This window comes from Argentina anserina, chromosome 3, assembly GCF_933775445.1.
Source record: "Argentina anserina chromosome 3, drPotAnse1.1, whole genome shotgun sequence".
Classification (NCBI taxonomy): domain Eukaryota; kingdom Viridiplantae; phylum Streptophyta; class Magnoliopsida; order Rosales; family Rosaceae; genus Argentina; species Argentina anserina.
The window spans coordinates 10,423,132-10,441,675 of NC_065874.1; the positions used below are offsets into that span (position 1 = coordinate 10,423,132).

The window sequence follows — 18,544 nt, forward strand, 5'->3', positions numbered from 1 at the left end:
AGACACACTGATACCTCTATGAACCTCCCAGGGTTGGTTATTCCAAGCCCTAATTGGTCTGCTAACTATTCGATTTGCTTATAACAATGACGACGACAAGGACTAGGGGTGTCTACCTCAGTGTTATCAAGGATGTGATCAACAAGGTCAGGCCACAGTTCGTCAATGGCCCTGGAGAAAACATACTCATGCAGCTTCAAGCAAATTGGGAGACCAAGGTGATGCAAGCCGGTGTTGTTGGTGCACCTGCTGTTGATCTCAATGTACTAGTGTTCCCCCGATCACCACCACAACCTCCGGTTCAACCACAACGGCAACAGCCTTTGCCGGGAACAGGCAACCCTACCGGAATGTCACACATGCAACCTCCTTATCTTGGTACGACCTCTCAAACACGGCAGACGGCTGGTGGGGGGTTGATACCCGGGCTTAGTGGAGGGAGCAGTAGTAATACCTCTGTGAAGGTAGAAGGTGTGAAGGTAGAAGGGGGTGTTAAGCCACCATGGAATATAGACGTTGAGCCATTATTGAATTATGAAGACATTGATCCATCATTGAACGAAGACGACGGCGACGAAGATTTGGATGATGTGGAGGAGGGAGAGGAGGAGCTGAACACCCAAAACTTGGTGTTGGCTCAGTTTGAGTAGGTGACACGCACTAAGAGCAAGTGGAAGTGCACTCTCAAGGATGGCATTATCCACATGAACAATAGGGATGTCCTCTTCAATAAGTTCACAGGAGAATTTGAATTCTGATTTCTCATGACCTTAATTAGTGTTGTCTTAGCAGAGCGAATCCGCTGTTTACCTATTTCATACCTTTTTTTTTCTGAATAGCTAGCTTGGCTTTGGTTTTTTCTTCTCTTTATGTACAGAATGCCGAAACTAATTTTCACTCTATATCACAAGAAATCAGCCTGCATAATTGTGTAAATGTTTTATCACGTATGGAGGATCATTTATCATCACAGCAAAATAACAAAAGATTAACAAGGGTTTATCCCATCCCATATTCCATGTCGTTACTCGTTACTCCTGCGCGACTATGTGCCCATCCTTTCAGATTGATACAAATTGGCAAGCAAGTGGTGCAGTATTGAGGTGTCATACTACAACTTATCCGGCAGAACTACGCCTTCAATAATCTTCCGATTGTTGGCTAGTTGCACTATCCAATCTCAACCACTTTTCCTTGTTTAGCATTCCAAGAAAGAAAGAAAGAAACTGTTGGTGACACATTATCATATCCCGCTTATAAACTGAACTTACAGTTGAGTTGTAGTAGACCTTCATTCACTAGTCTTCCATCCCTTTTACAAATTCATCATCATGGAGGATTCGAGTATTCTTGAAGCTCATGATCTTTCTGATAATGGCCGTGAAGGGTTCTCGCGGGGTGTGATGCTGAATCACAAAGGGTGTTCCATATGCTGAAATGTTCTATGCTCAAATTGGCTCTAGAGGGGGCTGGCAAGGTATTAAACGATCATAAAACGCTGAATAGGAACATGTCTGTGCTTGAATATCAAGCTGAGTTTGCTGTTTATGGAAGGAGGTCTAATTTAGCTTCCACCCCAATACTTGAGGAAACTGCTATTGAAGAGAGATGGAGCCGTTAGTGCACCGTTGGAAGAAAACGAAAGGGTATGCAGAAAAGCGGCAACCTCTTTGCTACATTACTCGAGCAAAGATTGCAGTAATGTAACATGAACGGTATATTCTTCCTCAAGTGCCTATGATCCATTTCCACTGAATATATTGGCCTTCATTAAGGTACTGCTGATAAAAACTATAGGTTTTCAAATTAGCCTAGTGATCAAAATTTTCACTTTCCCACTTTGGTTATCCTATTTTTTCTTCATGCTCTTGCTAAGTCCATTCCAAACTTTGGGGCATATTAGAGGATACGTGATGACAATACTGTTGAGAATGTGGCATGCTAATGTTGCTTCAGCTGTGTGGAGGATTAAGAACCCAAGAGTCACTGGCAGTGAATGTAAGTTTCGCATTGTTCAGGTCGATCTGTGTTTCATACTGTTGGGGATGCTGGTATCTGGATTTGTGGTTAGTGGGTATATGATGAAGCATCTGGTTGAGAAGCCTATTAAAACTATAGAGACCCTCAACTTCGATTACACCAAGCCAAGTCCGGCAGCTTTTGTCCCACTCATGTCTTCTAGTGTTGGATTTATACCCTATGGTCACAAATTGCAGATGACTGTTTCCTTGACAGTGCCCGACTCGGAATACAATCACAGGCTTGGTGTCTTTCAAGTAAGTTCTAGACTCTAAACCTTGACCTGGCTTGTGCTAAATGCTACAATGCATGCTTATTTCTAACTAATATGCCTTATTGTCTATTTGAACCTCTTGCCATATAATGTTGCATTTTCTGATTGTCAATCTGGATTATGGCGCAAATGGAATGTCGTTGAAGTATCCAGTCCAGATTTGCAATCAAACAATGCAACATACCAGACATGGGACATGAAAAATTACCCCCAAGCTTGAAAATATGTGACTTACCCATCTGTTTCTGCTTCAAGGTGAAGGTAGAGTTCTTGTCAGCAACAATGTCACTGATAGTTCGAGCCATCCATGCATGCTGCAATTCAAAAGCCGACCAATTTACTACGTACAAACCTTTCTGAGAAGTGCTCCTCTTATTGCTGGTATACAATCAGAAACACAAGTGCTAAACATCAAAATTGATGAACACACTGAAGGACTTGAGCCAACTGCTTACTTGAAGGTAAACTGGAGCAAAGAGCCGAATTCCACCATGGTGGAGGAATACCTCAAGTTTATGCCGGATCATTACTCCTCCAATCTGAACTTCCCAATTGAAAAGACTTGTGTGGTACTGGAGGAGAACAATATTTGTGTGGACAAGTATTGTATCATTTTTGGCAGAGCTGATGTTCATCCTAGCCTTTTTTAGACCTATGCTTCTCCCAGGTGGGAGACCAGAAGTGATCAGTAGAAACACTAAACGCCCAAATATCATATTCAGACATAAAAGAAGATAATGGCGTTGAAGGACCATGAGGAGATGGCTCCTGCATCTTAATCGAATAAGATCCAAGTCTGCCAGCAGAGCCAGTCCCTGTTGGTGCTGCATTTTCATAGAAGAATACCAGCAGAGCTAGTCCCAGTTGGTGCTGCATTTTCATAGAAAACGTGAATAAAGTGTGCTGATCTTGTCCTTATCCAGTTCAAGACATGGATATTTTCCTCTAACCTTTCATGCAGAATGGAGACTATACCTCAAGTCAACAACTCATGTTAGAAATTGTACTTGTATGAATGGAACATCTATACATCTATGAATTTTTTTTTCTTCTCCAAAGCTAATTACATAATACTGTACCAAGTAAACTGTACAAAAAAAAAACACTAAAGCCCAGTTATACTTCATAGTTATCTAACTCATCATTGGACACTGCAAGTTTACTGCTACTATTAAGCACTTCATCCTTCTAGAATTCTATGGAAGCGAGTACAAGGACAGATTACCATCTTTTAAAGGCCATAACTTTTAATATCAAGAATCAAACAAGCATACATAAAAGATTTTTAACCAAAAAAAAATCTATATTAGTTAGAAAAAAGAATTGAGCTCCCAATACAGGAAAACAGGGAACACTGGTATGATTAGCAGAAGATGATTTATATATTCACATGTGGTATTGTCTTACAGAGCTTGAGATTATATACACTTACATTTGCAAACCATGGGGTTTAAACAAACAATCAAAACTCAATACCACTGTTTATCTGAACAGAGAAGTAAGGTCGACCAACATCTGAAAGTGGAGTATCCACTCTTAAGACAACACCAGGGCCCCCAACATTACCATTCCACTTGGATCTGCCAACCTGCATCAGCAAGATCAAACAAAGAAAAACAAAGTCAGAATAAACAAGTTAATAGATAGAGAAATATATATTAAAAAAACACACAAACAGCATATCAACTACATTGAGCATTTAAATTTAAATTCCTGAGAAATTTATACACAAAACGCTGATGAGCCATATGATATTTAGTATATGTATCTGGCCTAATATCATAAATAATGCAGGTAGAAGTGGAAAGGTTCCAGGGCATAGTCTAAACTAATGTTTCATAGCTGTGCATGACACAAGGACTAAAGACTGCAGGTAGATGGAAAAGCTTCAGTGTCAGCGAAATATGCCAAAGAACATGAATCATGCTTCAGCTCAACACAGATAATGAAGTTGACAATGGTATATAATTCATACAACAATAACACTACTTTTTGCATGGTACATAATTACCTATAACTCACATCAAATCCCACCCCCTTTTCTTCTGTTACTTTCATTTTTGAATACCCCGTCTTAAGAGTCTGCTTCTTTCCAATTCAATGTCTAGTCTCAACCTACTTTTCTGTCCAAGTCTCCCTCATCCCTATCTGCCCCTACTCGTCCATGCTTTTAGTTGTTATTCAACCTCTTAAAATATGTAGCCACGCCATTTTCTCTTAAAATATTTCCATAATACCATGTTAAGCAAAAACAATTCCTATCGGATTAGTTCCGTAGTATTTCCCAAAAACCTGGATACCAAGCCAAAGAGAATTTCAACCACATTTCTAAGCCCATTCACAAGTTGGTATAAATGTTCCCACCGCCATTCCAAGATTTACAGTTCCAGAAAATCATAAGATGATGATTATAAGTGCAGGTTTTACTCCCTAAAGATAAACTGGTTTTTGTTCGGCATTTATTACGAAGAAACAAGAAAAGAAGAAATATCTAGAGATGATTACATGATACAGAAGGTGCCAGCAATAACTTACAGCTACTGAAGCAAAAGCAGAAGGATGAGTTGCAAATGAACATCCACATATCAGACTCAGCTGCTCCTTCACCGAATGAATGAGTTCAGCCTGCAAACCAGGATTGCTTCCCCCCAATGTAGGAAATAAACTGACAATAGCGAATTTGAAACATGACACATGTTAACACCAAATGCGAACAATGTGAAAGCAAACAAAAATGTGATACAGATGTGCTTGCTACTTGCTGGATTTAGAAGGAATGTACATAATGTGCATCAAGAGTTGAAAACATAAGGAATCACACACAAATATATAAATAAATGTGAAAGAGCTTGCATATCAGTGGGAGATGAATATGAGTATCAACATAAAAACCTCTAGTAAAACCTCAACATAGAACTTGAATGCAACAAAATAATTTTATACGGTGAAAGACAATTAAGTACATGTAGATTAATAGAGATGGCATAAACCTAACCTGCACTGAAGTGTAGGCCGCACCATGAGACCCGATGTCTGCCAAGCCAAGGCTTGAGAAAGACCCAGGGTAAAAGACTTGTCTGGCCATTGTACCATTGGTGTGATACGTGTTCCAAATTTATTCTGGAGAAAAAATTCAAATTATCATCATTAGAATAAACCCCAATGGCCATCTCCTAAGAAAATATTGTGAATTTTCCATTTTAGATCCAATGAACTGACTGAAGCATTGCACGATGTATAGTGCACATTATATTGTGATTATACAATGACAGCAATAAAAGTACTATACAAATCTACAATAATTGATTATTATTGTCAAAATCATTCGACTAGTATGTAACCTAACCTTGCGAGAATAACTGAATCTCATTTCTCCAGGATATTGACCTTGAGCTTGTAAAAGACCACCACAGAGAGGTAAGAAAGCACTTGTAGTAAGCCCTTCCCCGGACACATATGTGAATTGCCCATTTGGAAACTGTAAATCAACAAAAGACTGCGCAGAGAGAGAGAGAGAGAGAGCATATGAGAACTTATAACCTCACACTGAAATACAGAGCTGGCAAGTACAAAGAAAACAAGCATATGAAGAGATAAACACAAAAGACATATTCCTGAGTAATTAACTTACACAGGCTAAGGGGTTCAAACAGAGCATTGACATTAAGAGCCATCTTCTGTGTTTTGACCACACTGCCGGACAGAGAGAATGCAGCCCATTCTGATAATTAAAGTGCGTGCGCACATGAGAACAGAACAGGAAAAAGGAAAATCTGGAGAACCATCTAGTGAAATGTAACGTACTACCATCACCATAAGTAGAGAGCAGCCGCCATAGAAATAAGAAAAGTATGAGCAACAACCAAAAAACTATAAGATGTAATGCCAAGCTTGTAATGTCTATGGACAGCTAGGGTTCATGTTCAAGTGTCTGAATAGGTTTGGTTTTCAGCTGCAAATAACAAAAGACCCTATAGCCAACCAAAATTGGTCATACCTTCCTGTCATAACCATACCAAAGCAAGTGTTGCTTTGACAAATGCACCGGCAAAAGAAGAGTTGCATCACGAACAAAGAGAACCGGTCCAAGCTGAACGAGAAACAGTGATGAATTGCCATTCCTAGACGTTGAACTCCCTTGAGAAGCCTCTACTCTCCACAAGTCTCCCCTTGCAATCAAAGAGCTTTCTAGCTCACGTGTTCTACTATCGTAAGTTGTTGAAGTATTTAGAATACCCTGCACTCAAATAAACCATCATTTTAAAAAAATCAGCCACCATAATAGCTTTCACTATCCACTAAACCTTGCCTCCATCATTAGCTTTCCAAGAATAATGAACTTATAAACCCTCCAACTAATAATCACCTAACACAAATTTCCAGGCACTCCCTCAAGTTTATAACAACAAACAACAGCGCCCTCGAAAAGAAATACTCAAAACAACATAACATAAGCAAATTCACTTGCGCGGCACCACGTGGCTTAATTAATGACATTAAATCATGCTCCAAAACAAAAACAACACATGAATTCCACCTAATTAAACACGAGAAACTACATAACAACAACATACAATGAAACTGATCGAAAAAGACTACCTGCGGTCTACCTAGAAGCCCAGCAGACCTCAAATTCAAACCAGCAAGCTCCTCATCCACCAGCCCATCCGACCCACACTCACTCTCCACACCCCTACCATCCCTCACCACCGGCCCCACCTCCTCCTTCCCACTCTTTACAGCCCTAACCATCTCCTTCTCCACCCTCACCGCCACGCCGCCGCCGCCACTCTCCTCAGCCCTAAACGGCACCGGCAAGCTCCGAAAGAACTGCTGCACCATCCCATCCAAACACGCCCCGAACTCGGCTCCGGCCTGCCCTATCCTATTCCCGATGTCCATAATCGCCGAGACCCCATTCATCCCGGGACTCCCCGCCACCAGACCGACGAACTCCCTCTTCCCGACGAAGTCATGCGTCGGGAACTCGAGGTCGAAAAGCTTGGAGTTTTGCGGGCCCGGCCAGGGAAACGACGGCGTATTGATCCGGGTCTGAATGAGGCCCGTGAAGCCCTGCGCGAGGCGATCGGCGAGGTCCTGGCCGTGGCGCTGGACCTCCTCCCATGCCTCGAAGGATCTCTCGACCGACATAAGGGTCAAAGATTGGAGCTTTTATCTCTGGATCAGTCGGAGCTTGTTCATAAGGGTCTGAGCTTTTCTGGGGTTGAGAGGAAATGAGGTGATGGGAAAACGACGACGTATCAGTAGTATGGGTGTTTTAGGGTTTTAAAAAAAAAATTGGTGATTTTGAATGCGCACATTGATTCAGCTAATGCCACGTAAAGAGGATGTGGGGATGTGTGGCGTTGAGGATAGGTGGATTTGTATTGGGAGAGGGATGTTGGTCTCACCGGGGGGGTGATGTTTATGGCGTCACAGACCAAGTGCAAATCACCGATCCAAATACAGTAGAAAAGAAACACGCTGGACATGCTTAGCTTGTTGAGTAGGAGTTAGTAATGAAAACTTGATTTATATATGATGTAAGAGTAGTCGTACGGTTTAGCAGAAGGATATATGCATTGAATCATTAACGTCACTCGCGGTCGTGGGACGAGGCGATTATGTTGTAGAGTTTTGATGAACCAGTAGTGCTTCAAAGTGGCGGTGTAATTTATGGAGCTTAAAGCAAAGCAGCTAACAAGATAACTGGAAATAGGATGAGTGCTAAAGAATGAACTTAATCTCTTCAACATGAGTATTCATTTGAGACAAAACAACTTCAACCGTCAAAGTCACAATATTTAGATGTGGATTTATAACTTCTGATGGAATTCTCATTGCAAAGAATCCTAATTAAACGGCTCTTGTTACCTTCATGCTACTAACTACTAAGGTCTATCATATAGGAGATACTGCACTCTTGGATGTGGTACCTCCTGCTCTTGGTCTTAAAACAAGTTAAACAACATAAGAGACTCTCCTAGATAGTACAGGTTGTTAAGATCCAGATCTCTTACGTTGGTTTATAACAGCAAAGAAAATGCACTGCGCACATGTGCATGGGTGAACAGCTAGGTTGGAATCAGAAGTCGATCTTAGCACTCGCTTTTATACACCAAACATTATGATGATTATATGTTATACTCAAGTTTACATATTTTGAATTCTGAAAGAAGAACAAAACTGCTTGAACCTTTCAGATCTGAAAATAATTAAGGGAGTCAATGATAAGCCACAACTAACTGATGATAAGGATGCGTGAGAAGATATCTCTCTCCCTTCTCCTGGTATACAAAGGAAACTCTAATTGTATAGTTATCTATAATCTCTATCAGTTATCTCTTGATTTGTTACTAGCTGTATAGTTGTTACGCAGTGTCTATCATGTGTAAACCTAGCGTATGACTTATGTAAACACACTCATATAAATACAAGGACTGTGAGGCTCAGCAGAGATCATCACAATCACAATCATTAAACACTAGTTTCTTTATGGTATCAGGAGCTTAAGTCTAACGACTGAGTTTTTTTTTTTTTTCGATCCTCCAACAATGGCTGATGATCTTCCTCCACCACCTCCTCCTCCCCATACCAATCTAGTCCCCACCAACCCTGGCTCCACCATCGGTTCTTCCTCACGCACCACTCCAGACAATCCACCTCCTTCCATCTCTACTTTTCTGTCCATTAAACTTGACAGGAATAACTATCCTCTATGGCTGGCCCAGATTCAGCCTTTGCTCAAGAGTCGAAACCTTATGGGTTTTGTTGAAGGCACCATTCCATGTCCTCCTTGTTTCAAACAAGATGCTGCCGGACAGCTCACCTCTGAGGTACATCCAGAGTTTGAGCAATGGATTGCCACTGATCAGATGGTCCTTGGCTGGATTAATAATTCGCTTACTCCTGCGATTCTAGCTACGGTGTCACGCTCGACCTCCTCTGCACTCACCTGGAAAACTCTGGCTCGTCGTCTTGCCTCACAATCCCAGAATCGTATTCTCCAACTCCGTGGAGAGCTCTTACGTACAACACGGGGTAACATGTCTATCTCCGACTTTCTTGATCGGATTAACTCTATTGCAGATAATCTAGCCCTTGCAGGCAGCCCAATGACAGACCAGGATCTTGTTGCCATAATTATGAACAATGTTGGACCCGTGTATGAGACAACAGTGAGTTCCGCACAGGCCCGTGATACTCCGATCACATACGATTCCCTTGAAGCTCTCCTTCTCTCTGCTGAACAACGCCTTTGAGATCATCAACAAGCTGCTCTTGCTGTGAATTCTCTCCCCACTGCTTTCCAGGCCATGCACATTGGCGGTGGTACTCGAGGCGGCAGAGGTCGTGGTCGTGGGTCCTTTGTTCCTTATGCTCCAAGAAACCACAACAACACAACGGCTACCCGCGGTACTGGTCGAGGTTTCTCCACCAACAGGGGCAGAGGTGGTTCTATTCTTGGACCAGCTCCACATAGTCATCACAACACCCCTTTCATCCGGCCTACATGCCAAATTTGTGATCGAGTTGGTCATTCTGCCCTTGATTGCTTCAACAGGCTCAACATGTCTTATGAAGGGCGTGTCCCCACTCGTAGGCTGAGTGCTATGTCTGCTTCTACCTCTACTGCAGCTGATTCAACTTGGTTGCTTGATAGTGGAGCTAACTCCCACATTACTCCTGACTTGGGAAATCTGCATAATCCGAGGGAGTATCCAGGCAATGATCGTGTCGGTGGTATAGGTAACGAGTTGTCCATTGCTCATACTGGTTCTAATACACTTCTGTCTTCTAGTCACAAATTTAAACTCTCTGAAATTTTGCATTGTCCTAATGCCTCATCGAATCTTCTTTCCATTCATCGTTTTACTTCTGATAATAATTGTTTCTTACTAATCTATCCTGATTCTTTTCTTGTCAAGGACATCCGGACGGGGAAGATCCTCTTTAGAGGACCTAGTGAGAATGGCCTTTATCCCTTGCGGCTTCTTCCAAATAACGATTTAGGACATCAACATTTTGCTTTCGTAGGTGCACAAGTTTCTGCTCAAATTTGGCATTCCAGATTAGGGCATACTTCTCCTAGGACTTTATTTCAAGTTTTGTCAAATAAGGCCGTGCCTCTTGCCGGCAGTAGGACTCTTTCTTTTTGTCAATCATGCCCTCAGGGGAAGATCACAAAATTTCCATTTGTACTGTCCAAGTCTCATGCAAGTAAACCTTTAGAATTAATTCATTCCGACGTATGGTCGTGTTCAACTTATTCCGTGCAGGGTTATCGTTATTATGTCTTGTTTGTTGATGATTACTCACGCTATTCCTGGTTGTTTCCAATGAAACACAAAAGTGAAACCCTCTCTATCTTTCAAAAGTTCCATGTGTATGCAGAAAAACAATTTTCTTACTCTATCAAACAATTTCAATGTGATGAAGGTGGAGAGTACACTTCTAATGCCTTCAAGTTGTATCTTGCATCATACGGTATTCATCAACGCTTTGCTTGTCCCAAACACCCTGAGCAAAATGGTCTTGCCGAACGCAAGCATCGTCACATTGTTGACACTGCTCTAACTCTCTTAGTGCATGCTCACATGCCACCAACATATTGGGTGGAAGCCTGCAACGCAGCCCTATATGTGATAAATAGGTTGCCTTCTCCTCTTCTCAAGAATCAAACTCCAGACTTCTACTTGTTCAACAAGTTACCCGATTATTCTTTCCTCCGCTCATTTGGTTGTGCATGTTATCCCTATCTTCGCCCTTACACTATGTCTAAGCTTCAACCTAGATCTACAAGGTGTGTGTTCTTATGCTACTCTCTTAATCATCAGGGTTATCGTTGTCTTGACCTTGATACACATAAGGTCTATCTTTCTCGTCATGTCATATTTGATGAATCTTCTTTCCCCTTCAGCAAGGCTGTTCTCACATCCCCCACTGCTGCTGGTATGTCCTCTTCCTCTCTTTACTTTGTATCTCTGCATGATGTTCCCTCACGTGTACCACATATACACAATTCACCTTCTATTCCTATGTCTTCTACTGTGTCCCATCTTTTGTACTTCCTCCTACTGAGTCTTCTTCACAAACACACACACCCACACAATCTTCACCTAATGTGGTTTTAGAGTCTGTGACTTTGCCTCGATCTACCTCGGAGGTTGCACGAGATACTAGTCAGGTATGTTCTCGCGACAATGCTCATTCTATGCAAACTCGATTGAAAGATGGCATTGTTAAACCAAACCCTAAATATGCTATGCTTGCTACACTAACTCATGATGTCACAGAACCATCTTGTTACTCTAAGGCTGCTAAGAGTCCATCATGGTGTCAAGCTATGCAAGAAGAAATTCGAGCTCTTGATCACAATGACACTTGGGATTTGGTTCCCTATTCTCCTACTCTGAATGTGCTTCCATGTAAATGGATCTTCAAGATCAAGAAGAAGGCAGATGGTAGCATTGAGCGTTACAAAGCTCGACTTGTGGCAAATGGATTTCATCAGCAAGAGGGACTGGATTTTGCTGAGACCTTTAGTCCAGTTGTCAAGCACTCCACCATCCGACTGGTCCTTGCCCTAGCTGTTTCAAACAACTGGCCAGTGCGTCAACTTGATGTGCACAATGCTTTTCTTCATGGTCACTTGTCTGAGGATGTATACATGCGACAACCTGCTGGTTTTGTCAATCCAGAGTATCCTCATCATGTCTGCAAACTTAAACGCTCCCTCTACGGCCTCAAACAAGCTCCTCGGGCGTGGTTTCAGTGTTTTGCAGATTATTTGGAAAACTTGGGTTTCACTGAATCTCTCTCTGATTATTCCATGTTCACATATGCAGAGGGTGGTGTGTTTCTCATTCTTCTAATCTATGTTGATGACATCCTGATTACAGGCAACAATCCTTCTTATCTTCAACATCTTATCTCTGAGTTGAGCAAGCAATTCTCTATGAAGGACCTCGGCAAAATTCATTACTTTCTTGGTATTGAAGCAACGTATGATGGTTCATCCCTGTATCTCACACAGAAGAAATACACGCATGATCTTCTCACTCGAACCAAAATGCTTGACGCTAATCCATGTGCCACGCCTTCTGCTTCTGGTCAGAAATTGAGTCTTCATTCTGGAGAAAAGCTGGTTGATCCCACTGAGTATCGAAGTGTGGTTGGTGCACTTCAATATCTCACTCTTACACGACCCGACCTTTCTTATTCTGTTAATCAGGTGTGTAAGTTCATGCATTCCCCTACCACTACGCATTGGATTGCCGTCAAGCGTATCCTACGCTATCTCAAGTTTTCGATTGATTATGGTCTCAAGTATCAGCCTGGCTCACTTTACATTAGCACTTACTCTGATGCGGACTACGCTGGTGATCCGGACAATAGACAATCTACTGGCGGCTACTGTGTCTATCTTGGCCCTAATTTGATTTCCTGGAGTTCAAAAACACATCGAACTGTGTCTCGGAGCAGTGCCGAGGCTGAGTATAGACAACTCGCGTTTACGGCTGCAGAGTTGTCCTGGTTGCGTTCTATGTTTCGTGATCTTAGTCTTTTTCTCCAGTCCCCTACTATTTGGTGTGACAACCTGTCCACCATTGCTATTGCTTCGAATCCGGTGTTCCATGCTCGTACTAAGCATGTTGAGGTTGATTATCATTATGTTCGGGAGAAGGTTGTCCGAAAAGAGTTACAAGTCAAATTTGTCTCCACAGTTGATCAGATTGCAGATATCTTCACCAAAGGCTTGTCATCCACACGGTTTCATTTCCTTGTCAACAAGCTTCCTGTCCTTCCTCGGCCACTCAACTTGCAGGGGAGTGATAAGCCACAACTAACTGATGATAAGGATGCGTGAGAAGATATCTCTCTCCCTTCTCCTGGTATACAAAGGAAACTCTAATTGTATAGTTATCTATAATCTCTATCAGTTATCTCTTGATTTGTTACTAGCTGTATAGTTGTTACGCAGTGTCTATCATGTGTAAACCTAGCGTATGACTTATGTAAACACACTCATATAAATACAAGGACTGTGAGGCTCAGCAGAGATCATCACAATCACAATCATTAAACACTAGTTTCTTTCTTTAGTCAAGACTCAAGACACGATACGTGGTCAATGGTGAACTCTAAAAGAAAAATTCAAACCAGCAGTAGTGGTTTAGTCCAAACCAGCAGCTGTCTTTGTCTATATAAAGTGATTTCTTTCTATATATAATACCAAAGTATAGTAGTAATAAAAGGAATGCACAACCAAAAGAGAGAGGGAAGCGGTCAACCAGATAACTAAATTGCCATGCCAATTGCTACTAAACAGATACTAATGTCAAACAATATACAAAGGCCAAGAAGGAAATGCTCTGTTCATACTGAGTTACACCCCCAATTTCTTTTAAAGGCAGAAGCCAAATTCATACATGTTACCAGTCCTTCTCCAATGATATTGGGTTACAAGACATCACTTATGGGTTGTAACACACCCCAAACCTAGAAATAACTAACTAATTTTGGAAGAAAATACGATCTAAAAAAATAATAAATAAATAAATAAAATTGAAACAAAGCAACGACTACTGCTCAACTGGATTAGCACAACAAGAACTCTGTATCATAGTTTCATACAGTAACTAGTGATATCTTACTTTGAGCCCCTCTTTTAGAGCACCATGGCTACATGGTTCAAGTTCACTTTGTCCAATCGTTTACCTGTAATTAAATGGTGCGAGTTTAGAAAAGTTAGCAACTTGAACATCTGATCCACCAAACTGAACTTAAAGAGCATTTCACCATACCTGGTTTTTGAGCACCCAAGAGTGAGCTCTAAATCATGGTCTGATGATTCTTCATGAATCCTCTCTCCTTCCCATGCCTTAACCAGGCCTGCTGTGTTGCACGATCCAAATGCAAACTCATCAGAAATCACTTCAGACATTGGAATGTCTGCAGTGTGATCAGAACCTGCTGCAATGGCAGGAGAGCATGTCCCACTCTGTCCAGGAGTCCACATTCGAGAGCCTTCACCAGCTACAGCCTCTTCCTTGAACCCAAATGGATTTGAAGAGACAAGGCTAAATGTTGGAGAAGTTGGTCCAAGGGGAATCCGAATCCCTGAAAACCATTCGGGATCAGGAATAATCTGCCGGCCAGGGCTTGGTGGAGTAGAAGATGGCAGGAAGGGGTACTGCTGCCCACCCCATCCTGGTCGTGCAGACTGTTCGTCCCAGTCGGTGTTCATTCGGGGTGTTCCGGCAGTTGGAGAGCTCAATGGAGGAGTGACAGGAGCACTGATAGAGCCCCCATGGATGTAAATATTTGGTAGCTTGGAAGAGGAGGCAGAAGAGGATCCAGATGAGAGATGTTTTAGCCATGGGATAAGGGAACTGCCATCAACATTCTGCATAGCAGCATAGGAGGATGATGCTGGACTAGGGAAGGATGATGAGCCAGGGCTTGGATCGTAGGAAGCATAGTTACTTGGGTGGTAAGATGAGCATGGACTAGCAGCTGTTGATCCGTCCACAATGTCCATACGCTCTACAGGCTTGCATCCCTGCAAGTCTTTAAGAAGATTAGTGGCACATAACAAAAAAAAACTAGCATATTGAATAGGTTTTAAGTATGAATAACCACATATTTGGACAGAAAATTGCAGAAAGCGAGATGTAAGTTCCAGGAATAGCATATTGATTAGGTTAATAACAAAGCAATGCTTGCCCAAAGGAAAGCATAACAGATCACCTATATATATTGGTTTCACCTAATGTAAAGGGAAATGACGCTGCTCTTCATCTGAAGTCCCAAGTCATTATATCCATGCATGTTTCATCAATATGTTTCATATCCATGCATGTTTCATGACACTTAAACAGTTAAACCACCCATTGGTTGGAATAAGTATCAGCAGTTTGCTTAATTCTAAGTCACAAAATATGAAGCGCGCCTATAATCTATTTGGTTATACATCCTGTCAAGTATTGAAAAGCAATCACTCAACCTCAAGGGCAATGCTAAATTTCACTGATGAACTATAATTCAAGACTGCCATATTTCTAGAACTGCATCAGGGCAATATTTTGAAAATGAAGCATCAGCAACAAATTAAACTTGCTACATGTCCTCTGAAGGATAATCATGACGAATGTTGTGCTATAACGAATTTCCAACTCAAGTACCGATCATTGGCTGTGATACATGAACTGAACTTGTAACTCTAGTACTCTACACATAACCTTCTAGCTTTCTTCTCTGGTTTTTATCTAAGGGAACAATGGTGTGATATGAATGTAATGGCACCATGTCAAGATTCATAAAGAAAGCAAGTAAAAAAAAGAAAAGAAAAAGGAAATTAAGAGCATGAACTTCTCCCCTCACTGACTGAGATTAAATTCCCAGTTAGTAGCAACCATGAACAATAGGGAATCCAATGCAAAACATTGTCCTAATTGTTGCAGAGGTACAGCAGTCAAATTTACCATCATCTGATCTCAAGGTAAAAGCACTGACCATGTCTACTTTACTCACTCCAGTAACATACAGAAAATCACTGAAAATGCCTGAAATATCCTTATCACAGAACGTTGAGAATTCCAGTTAAAAGCATCTGCAAATCTGAGCCGCAAATGTTGAAAACAAGCTCAGAAAGAAAAAGGACATCTTCCCACACGCCTCGAGATCCGCATAGCTTCAGGTGTTTCAGAATAATAATCACAGGGGAGCGGCCAAACAGAGCATAGCATAGAGAGAGAGAGAGAGAGAGAGAGAGAAAAAAAAAAAAAAGAAGCTTGTGCTTCACGCGCAAAAGTGATCACACACAAAAGGGAAAGTGAAAATAAAAAGCCATCAAACATAAAAACAGAGCTGACTAGATCTAAAACGTAAGCCGGAGTCAGCCGAAAAAGTAGTAAAAAACCGCAGCAAAAGCAAAAGAATCTAACCCCACAGCGCCGCCGCTAAAATGCGCCTCCTAACGGCAGTGCAAGTTAGCAACTGACCCCTCCCGACAGCGCACCCTGGCTCACGGCACGCTGCCGGCAGTGCACGTTAGGTTTCCCTTCCACCCAATTAACTAACATACGCCGTTTCCATTAGGCACGTTAGCTCTAATCGCCGGAAAAACAAACATATAAACTTCCCGGAGCTAAGGAAAAATTTACGACGAAACCTAGTCACGGTTTTTGCGGTGTGTTCCATAGTTGAAACTAGAACTCTCCAAAACTATGGGAAAAAAATTACTGAAAATTGCGTTATTCTAGAATGATAGGTCTAAAGAGCTCAAGAGCTATTAGCATAAGGTTAATACTTCGATAAGGGTAAGAAATGAGGATTGATGGAGAACGAAGATAAACAATTTGATTTACCTTGCGGTAAGTGGTGCCGTCGAGCTCGACGGTCCAACCGGCCTCGTTGCAGAGAGCTTTGAGGACCTCGTTGTTGTCGCAGTGCTTGGGGAGCTTATAGTTGCCGTACATTCTGAGTCCGGCGAAGATCTTCGCCGCGATAGCCCTTCGCCTTCTCTCTCTCCTCTTGTTGTTCTCTCTCTCCTTCCAGCTCGGCAGCCGCGTGCCTGACGTCATCTCGTAGCAAAACGACTGCGCTTTAACAGAAGAAGCTAGCTGATCGAGCTCAGATTCTAATAAGCGATTTTGGAAGTAGACGGAACACAGGCGTATTTCCGAGTGAATTGGAGTGATCGGAGGCTGCTGCAGTTTGTGAAGGATTGGGAAATCGGATCGGATCAGGTCGGGTTGAGATGATGAAATCGGAAATGGGGGATGTGGCTGTTTTTTACTTTTGATGAAACCCGGGAAAAGATGGCAAGTGAAAGAGGTGGTTTGTATGAAATGAGAGAGGTTTGCTCCATAGGGAGGCGACGACGGGTTTGTATTCGCTCCTGTTTTACTTGTATTTTACGAGGCTGCCATTATTAGATGATATGAAAAGGTCCCCTATGAAAATTTCTAAACTGAGATGCCATAATGTTGTTTCGCTTGATAGAACTGTTAAAGGCTATTGGCGCAATTGTGCAAATTAAGAGCAATCTAAGATCACATGTTGATTGTGAGGGAAATCTTTCAAATTGCTACTTGAAATTCTTTCATCCCAACAATATCATTGATTTCCAGATTGTGCAGGAGTAAAGTAACATCAAAATTGAAGAGATCTCTATAGGGATTGTATAACTTTTTGTAATAAAAACATAAGGGATCTTAATACTCGCAATTCATGTAATGTCATGAAGTAAAGAGAAAACTGAGATCAACAAGATCCCTACGTACTTCCTCCGCTATTTGTATATCAATTCATGTAATGTGGTACCAATTTCCATGCTTGCTTGAAACATTTGTTCAAAACGTGATTGTGTTGAAGTCATCTTTTAACTTAAAAAAATTGTACAATCTAAATAAACAATCTTCTTGTTAACAATGGTCGAATCTCATACCATTTGACAAAGAGATGATGTTTTAATTATGCATGTAATACAATATTCACGTAACATTTAGATATTTTAGTGTCACATATTTTAGACGATAATCAAATCATTGATTTCATGCTCTATGAATAATTATGTATTTCAAAATTCAGACTAATTTGCAATCGTAAAAACAATGAACCATAGTTGCAACAATCATGAGGTGTGAAAATTCGAAATTCATATAGATGATAGATCCACATATCCAAATCGTGGAAGGAAAACCTTTCAAATTGGGCACCTGAATGCACATGGCGACTTCTGGAAGTTGACCCACGGAGGTTATACTCATTCCTCTCTCTCTCTCTCTCTCTCTCTCTCTCTCTCTCTCTCTCTCTCTCTCTCTCTCTCTCTCTCCTCGCAACCGTCACTCTGACAAAACCCATTTCACACATGTCCACCATCTGTGCTCCGGTCCTATAACAGTCTTTTGTCCTACTTAAGCCCAATGTGACATTTTGACAAAAATTATGAGTTTAAATTCTCAAATAATTTGATTAAAGTGTTTGATAAATTAACTTATTTCTTAGATTAACGAACTCCAATGCAACTTTTAGGTAGATTATGAAAGCTACAAAATGAAATTTTTAAAAGTTGTTGCTAATTAAATCTGCAAACACATATTTTTAGGTAGATTATGAAAGCTACAAAATGAAATTTTTAAAAGTTGTTGCTAATTAAATCTGCAAACACATATTTTTAAAATCTCACATTGGTGTCAAACTGGTCCTTAGTGTATTTTATTTTTTACCACGCGGTAATCTTTC

The 18,544-nt window shown here is 41.3% G+C and overlaps 4 protein-coding genes across 5 annotated transcripts; 1 reads left to right on the forward strand and 3 right to left on the reverse strand.

Moving 5' to 3' along the window:
* The first annotated feature begins 22 nt into the window (after nt 1-22).
* On the forward strand, nt 23-851 carry LOC126789083 (uncharacterized). The gene has a single exon (XM_050515142.1). It carries the CDS (start codon nt 87-89, stop codon nt 648-650), a length of 564 nt encoding a protein of 187 aa, XP_050371099.1. The 5' UTR covers nt 23-86; the 3' UTR covers nt 651-851.
* Nucleotides 852-2,199: 1,348 nt separating this feature from the next.
* LOC126789085 (uncharacterized) lies at nt 2,200-2,911 on the reverse strand. 2 transcript variants are annotated; one of them, XM_050515144.1, is made up of 2 exons: nt 2,749-2,911; nt 2,200-2,607 (listed from the first exon to the last, which is right to left on the reverse strand). In XM_050515144.1, exons 1-2 carry the CDS (start codon nt 2,818-2,820, stop codon nt 2,353-2,355), a joined length of 327 nt encoding a protein of 108 aa, XP_050371101.1. In that variant the 5' UTR covers nt 2,821-2,911; the 3' UTR covers nt 2,200-2,352. The 2 variants fall into 2 exon arrangements, with proteins under 2 accessions (XP_050371101.1, XP_050371100.1); XM_050515143.1 differs by having other exon boundaries at nt 2,200-2,671.
* Nucleotides 2,912-3,616: 705 nt separating this feature from the next.
* LOC126789075 (uncharacterized) lies at nt 3,617-7,542 on the reverse strand. The gene is made up of 7 exons (XM_050515135.1): nt 6,893-7,542; nt 6,291-6,530; nt 5,925-6,014; nt 5,640-5,789; nt 5,289-5,413; nt 4,829-4,958; nt 3,617-3,881 (listed from the first exon to the last, which is right to left on the reverse strand). Exons 1-7 carry the CDS (start codon nt 7,442-7,444, stop codon nt 3,756-3,758), a joined length of 1,413 nt encoding a protein of 470 aa, XP_050371092.1. The 5' UTR covers nt 7,445-7,542; the 3' UTR covers nt 3,617-3,755.
* Nucleotides 7,543-13,665: 6,123 nt separating this feature from the next.
* On the reverse strand, nt 13,666-17,124 carry LOC126789080 (BES1/BZR1 homolog protein 4). The gene is made up of 3 exons (XM_050515140.1): nt 16,666-17,124; nt 14,101-14,858; nt 13,666-14,014 (listed from the first exon to the last, which is right to left on the reverse strand). Exons 1-3 carry the CDS (start codon nt 16,879-16,881, stop codon nt 14,011-14,013), a joined length of 978 nt encoding a protein of 325 aa, XP_050371097.1. The 5' UTR covers nt 16,882-17,124; the 3' UTR covers nt 13,666-14,010.
* Between the last annotated feature and the right edge of the window lie 1,420 nt (nt 17,125-18,544).

What these genes read in the sequence shown, in the direction of transcription:
- LOC126789085 (XM_050515143.1), bottom strand. Translation starts at nt 2,786, where the DNA reads ATGGTGGAATTCGGCTCTTTGCTCCAGTTTACCTTCAA. An exon ending in TTGCTCCAGTTTACCTTCAA is followed by an intron (nt 2,672 to 2,748) that starts GTAAGCAGTTGG and finishes ATTGTATACCAG; the next exon opens with CAATAAGAGGAGCACTTCTC.
- LOC126789080 (XM_050515140.1), bottom strand. Translation starts at nt 16,881, where the DNA reads ATGACGTCAGGCACGCGGCTGCCGAGCTGGAAGGAGAGAGAGAACAAC. An exon ending in ACGGCACCACTTACCGCAAG is followed by an intron (nt 14,859 to 16,665) that starts GTAAATCAAATT and finishes AAAGACTTGCAG; the next exon opens with GGATGCAAGCCTGTAGAGCG.
- LOC126789083 (XM_050515142.1), top strand. Translation starts at nt 87, where the DNA reads ATGACGACGACAAGGACTAGGGGTGTCTACCTCAGTGTTATCAAGGAT.
- LOC126789075 (XM_050515135.1), bottom strand. Translation starts at nt 7,444, where the DNA reads ATGTCGGTCGAGAGATCCTTCGAGGCATGGGAGGAGGTCCAGCGCCAC. An exon ending in GGTATGGTTATGACAGGAAG is followed by an intron (nt 6,015 to 6,290) that starts GTATGACCAATT and finishes TTTAATTATCAG; the next exon opens with AATGGGCTGCATTCTCTCTG. An exon ending in GTTTGAACCCCTTAGCCTGT is followed by an intron (nt 5,790 to 5,924) that starts GTAAGTTAATTA and finishes CTCTCTGCGCAG; the next exon opens with TCTTTTGTTGATTTACAGTT.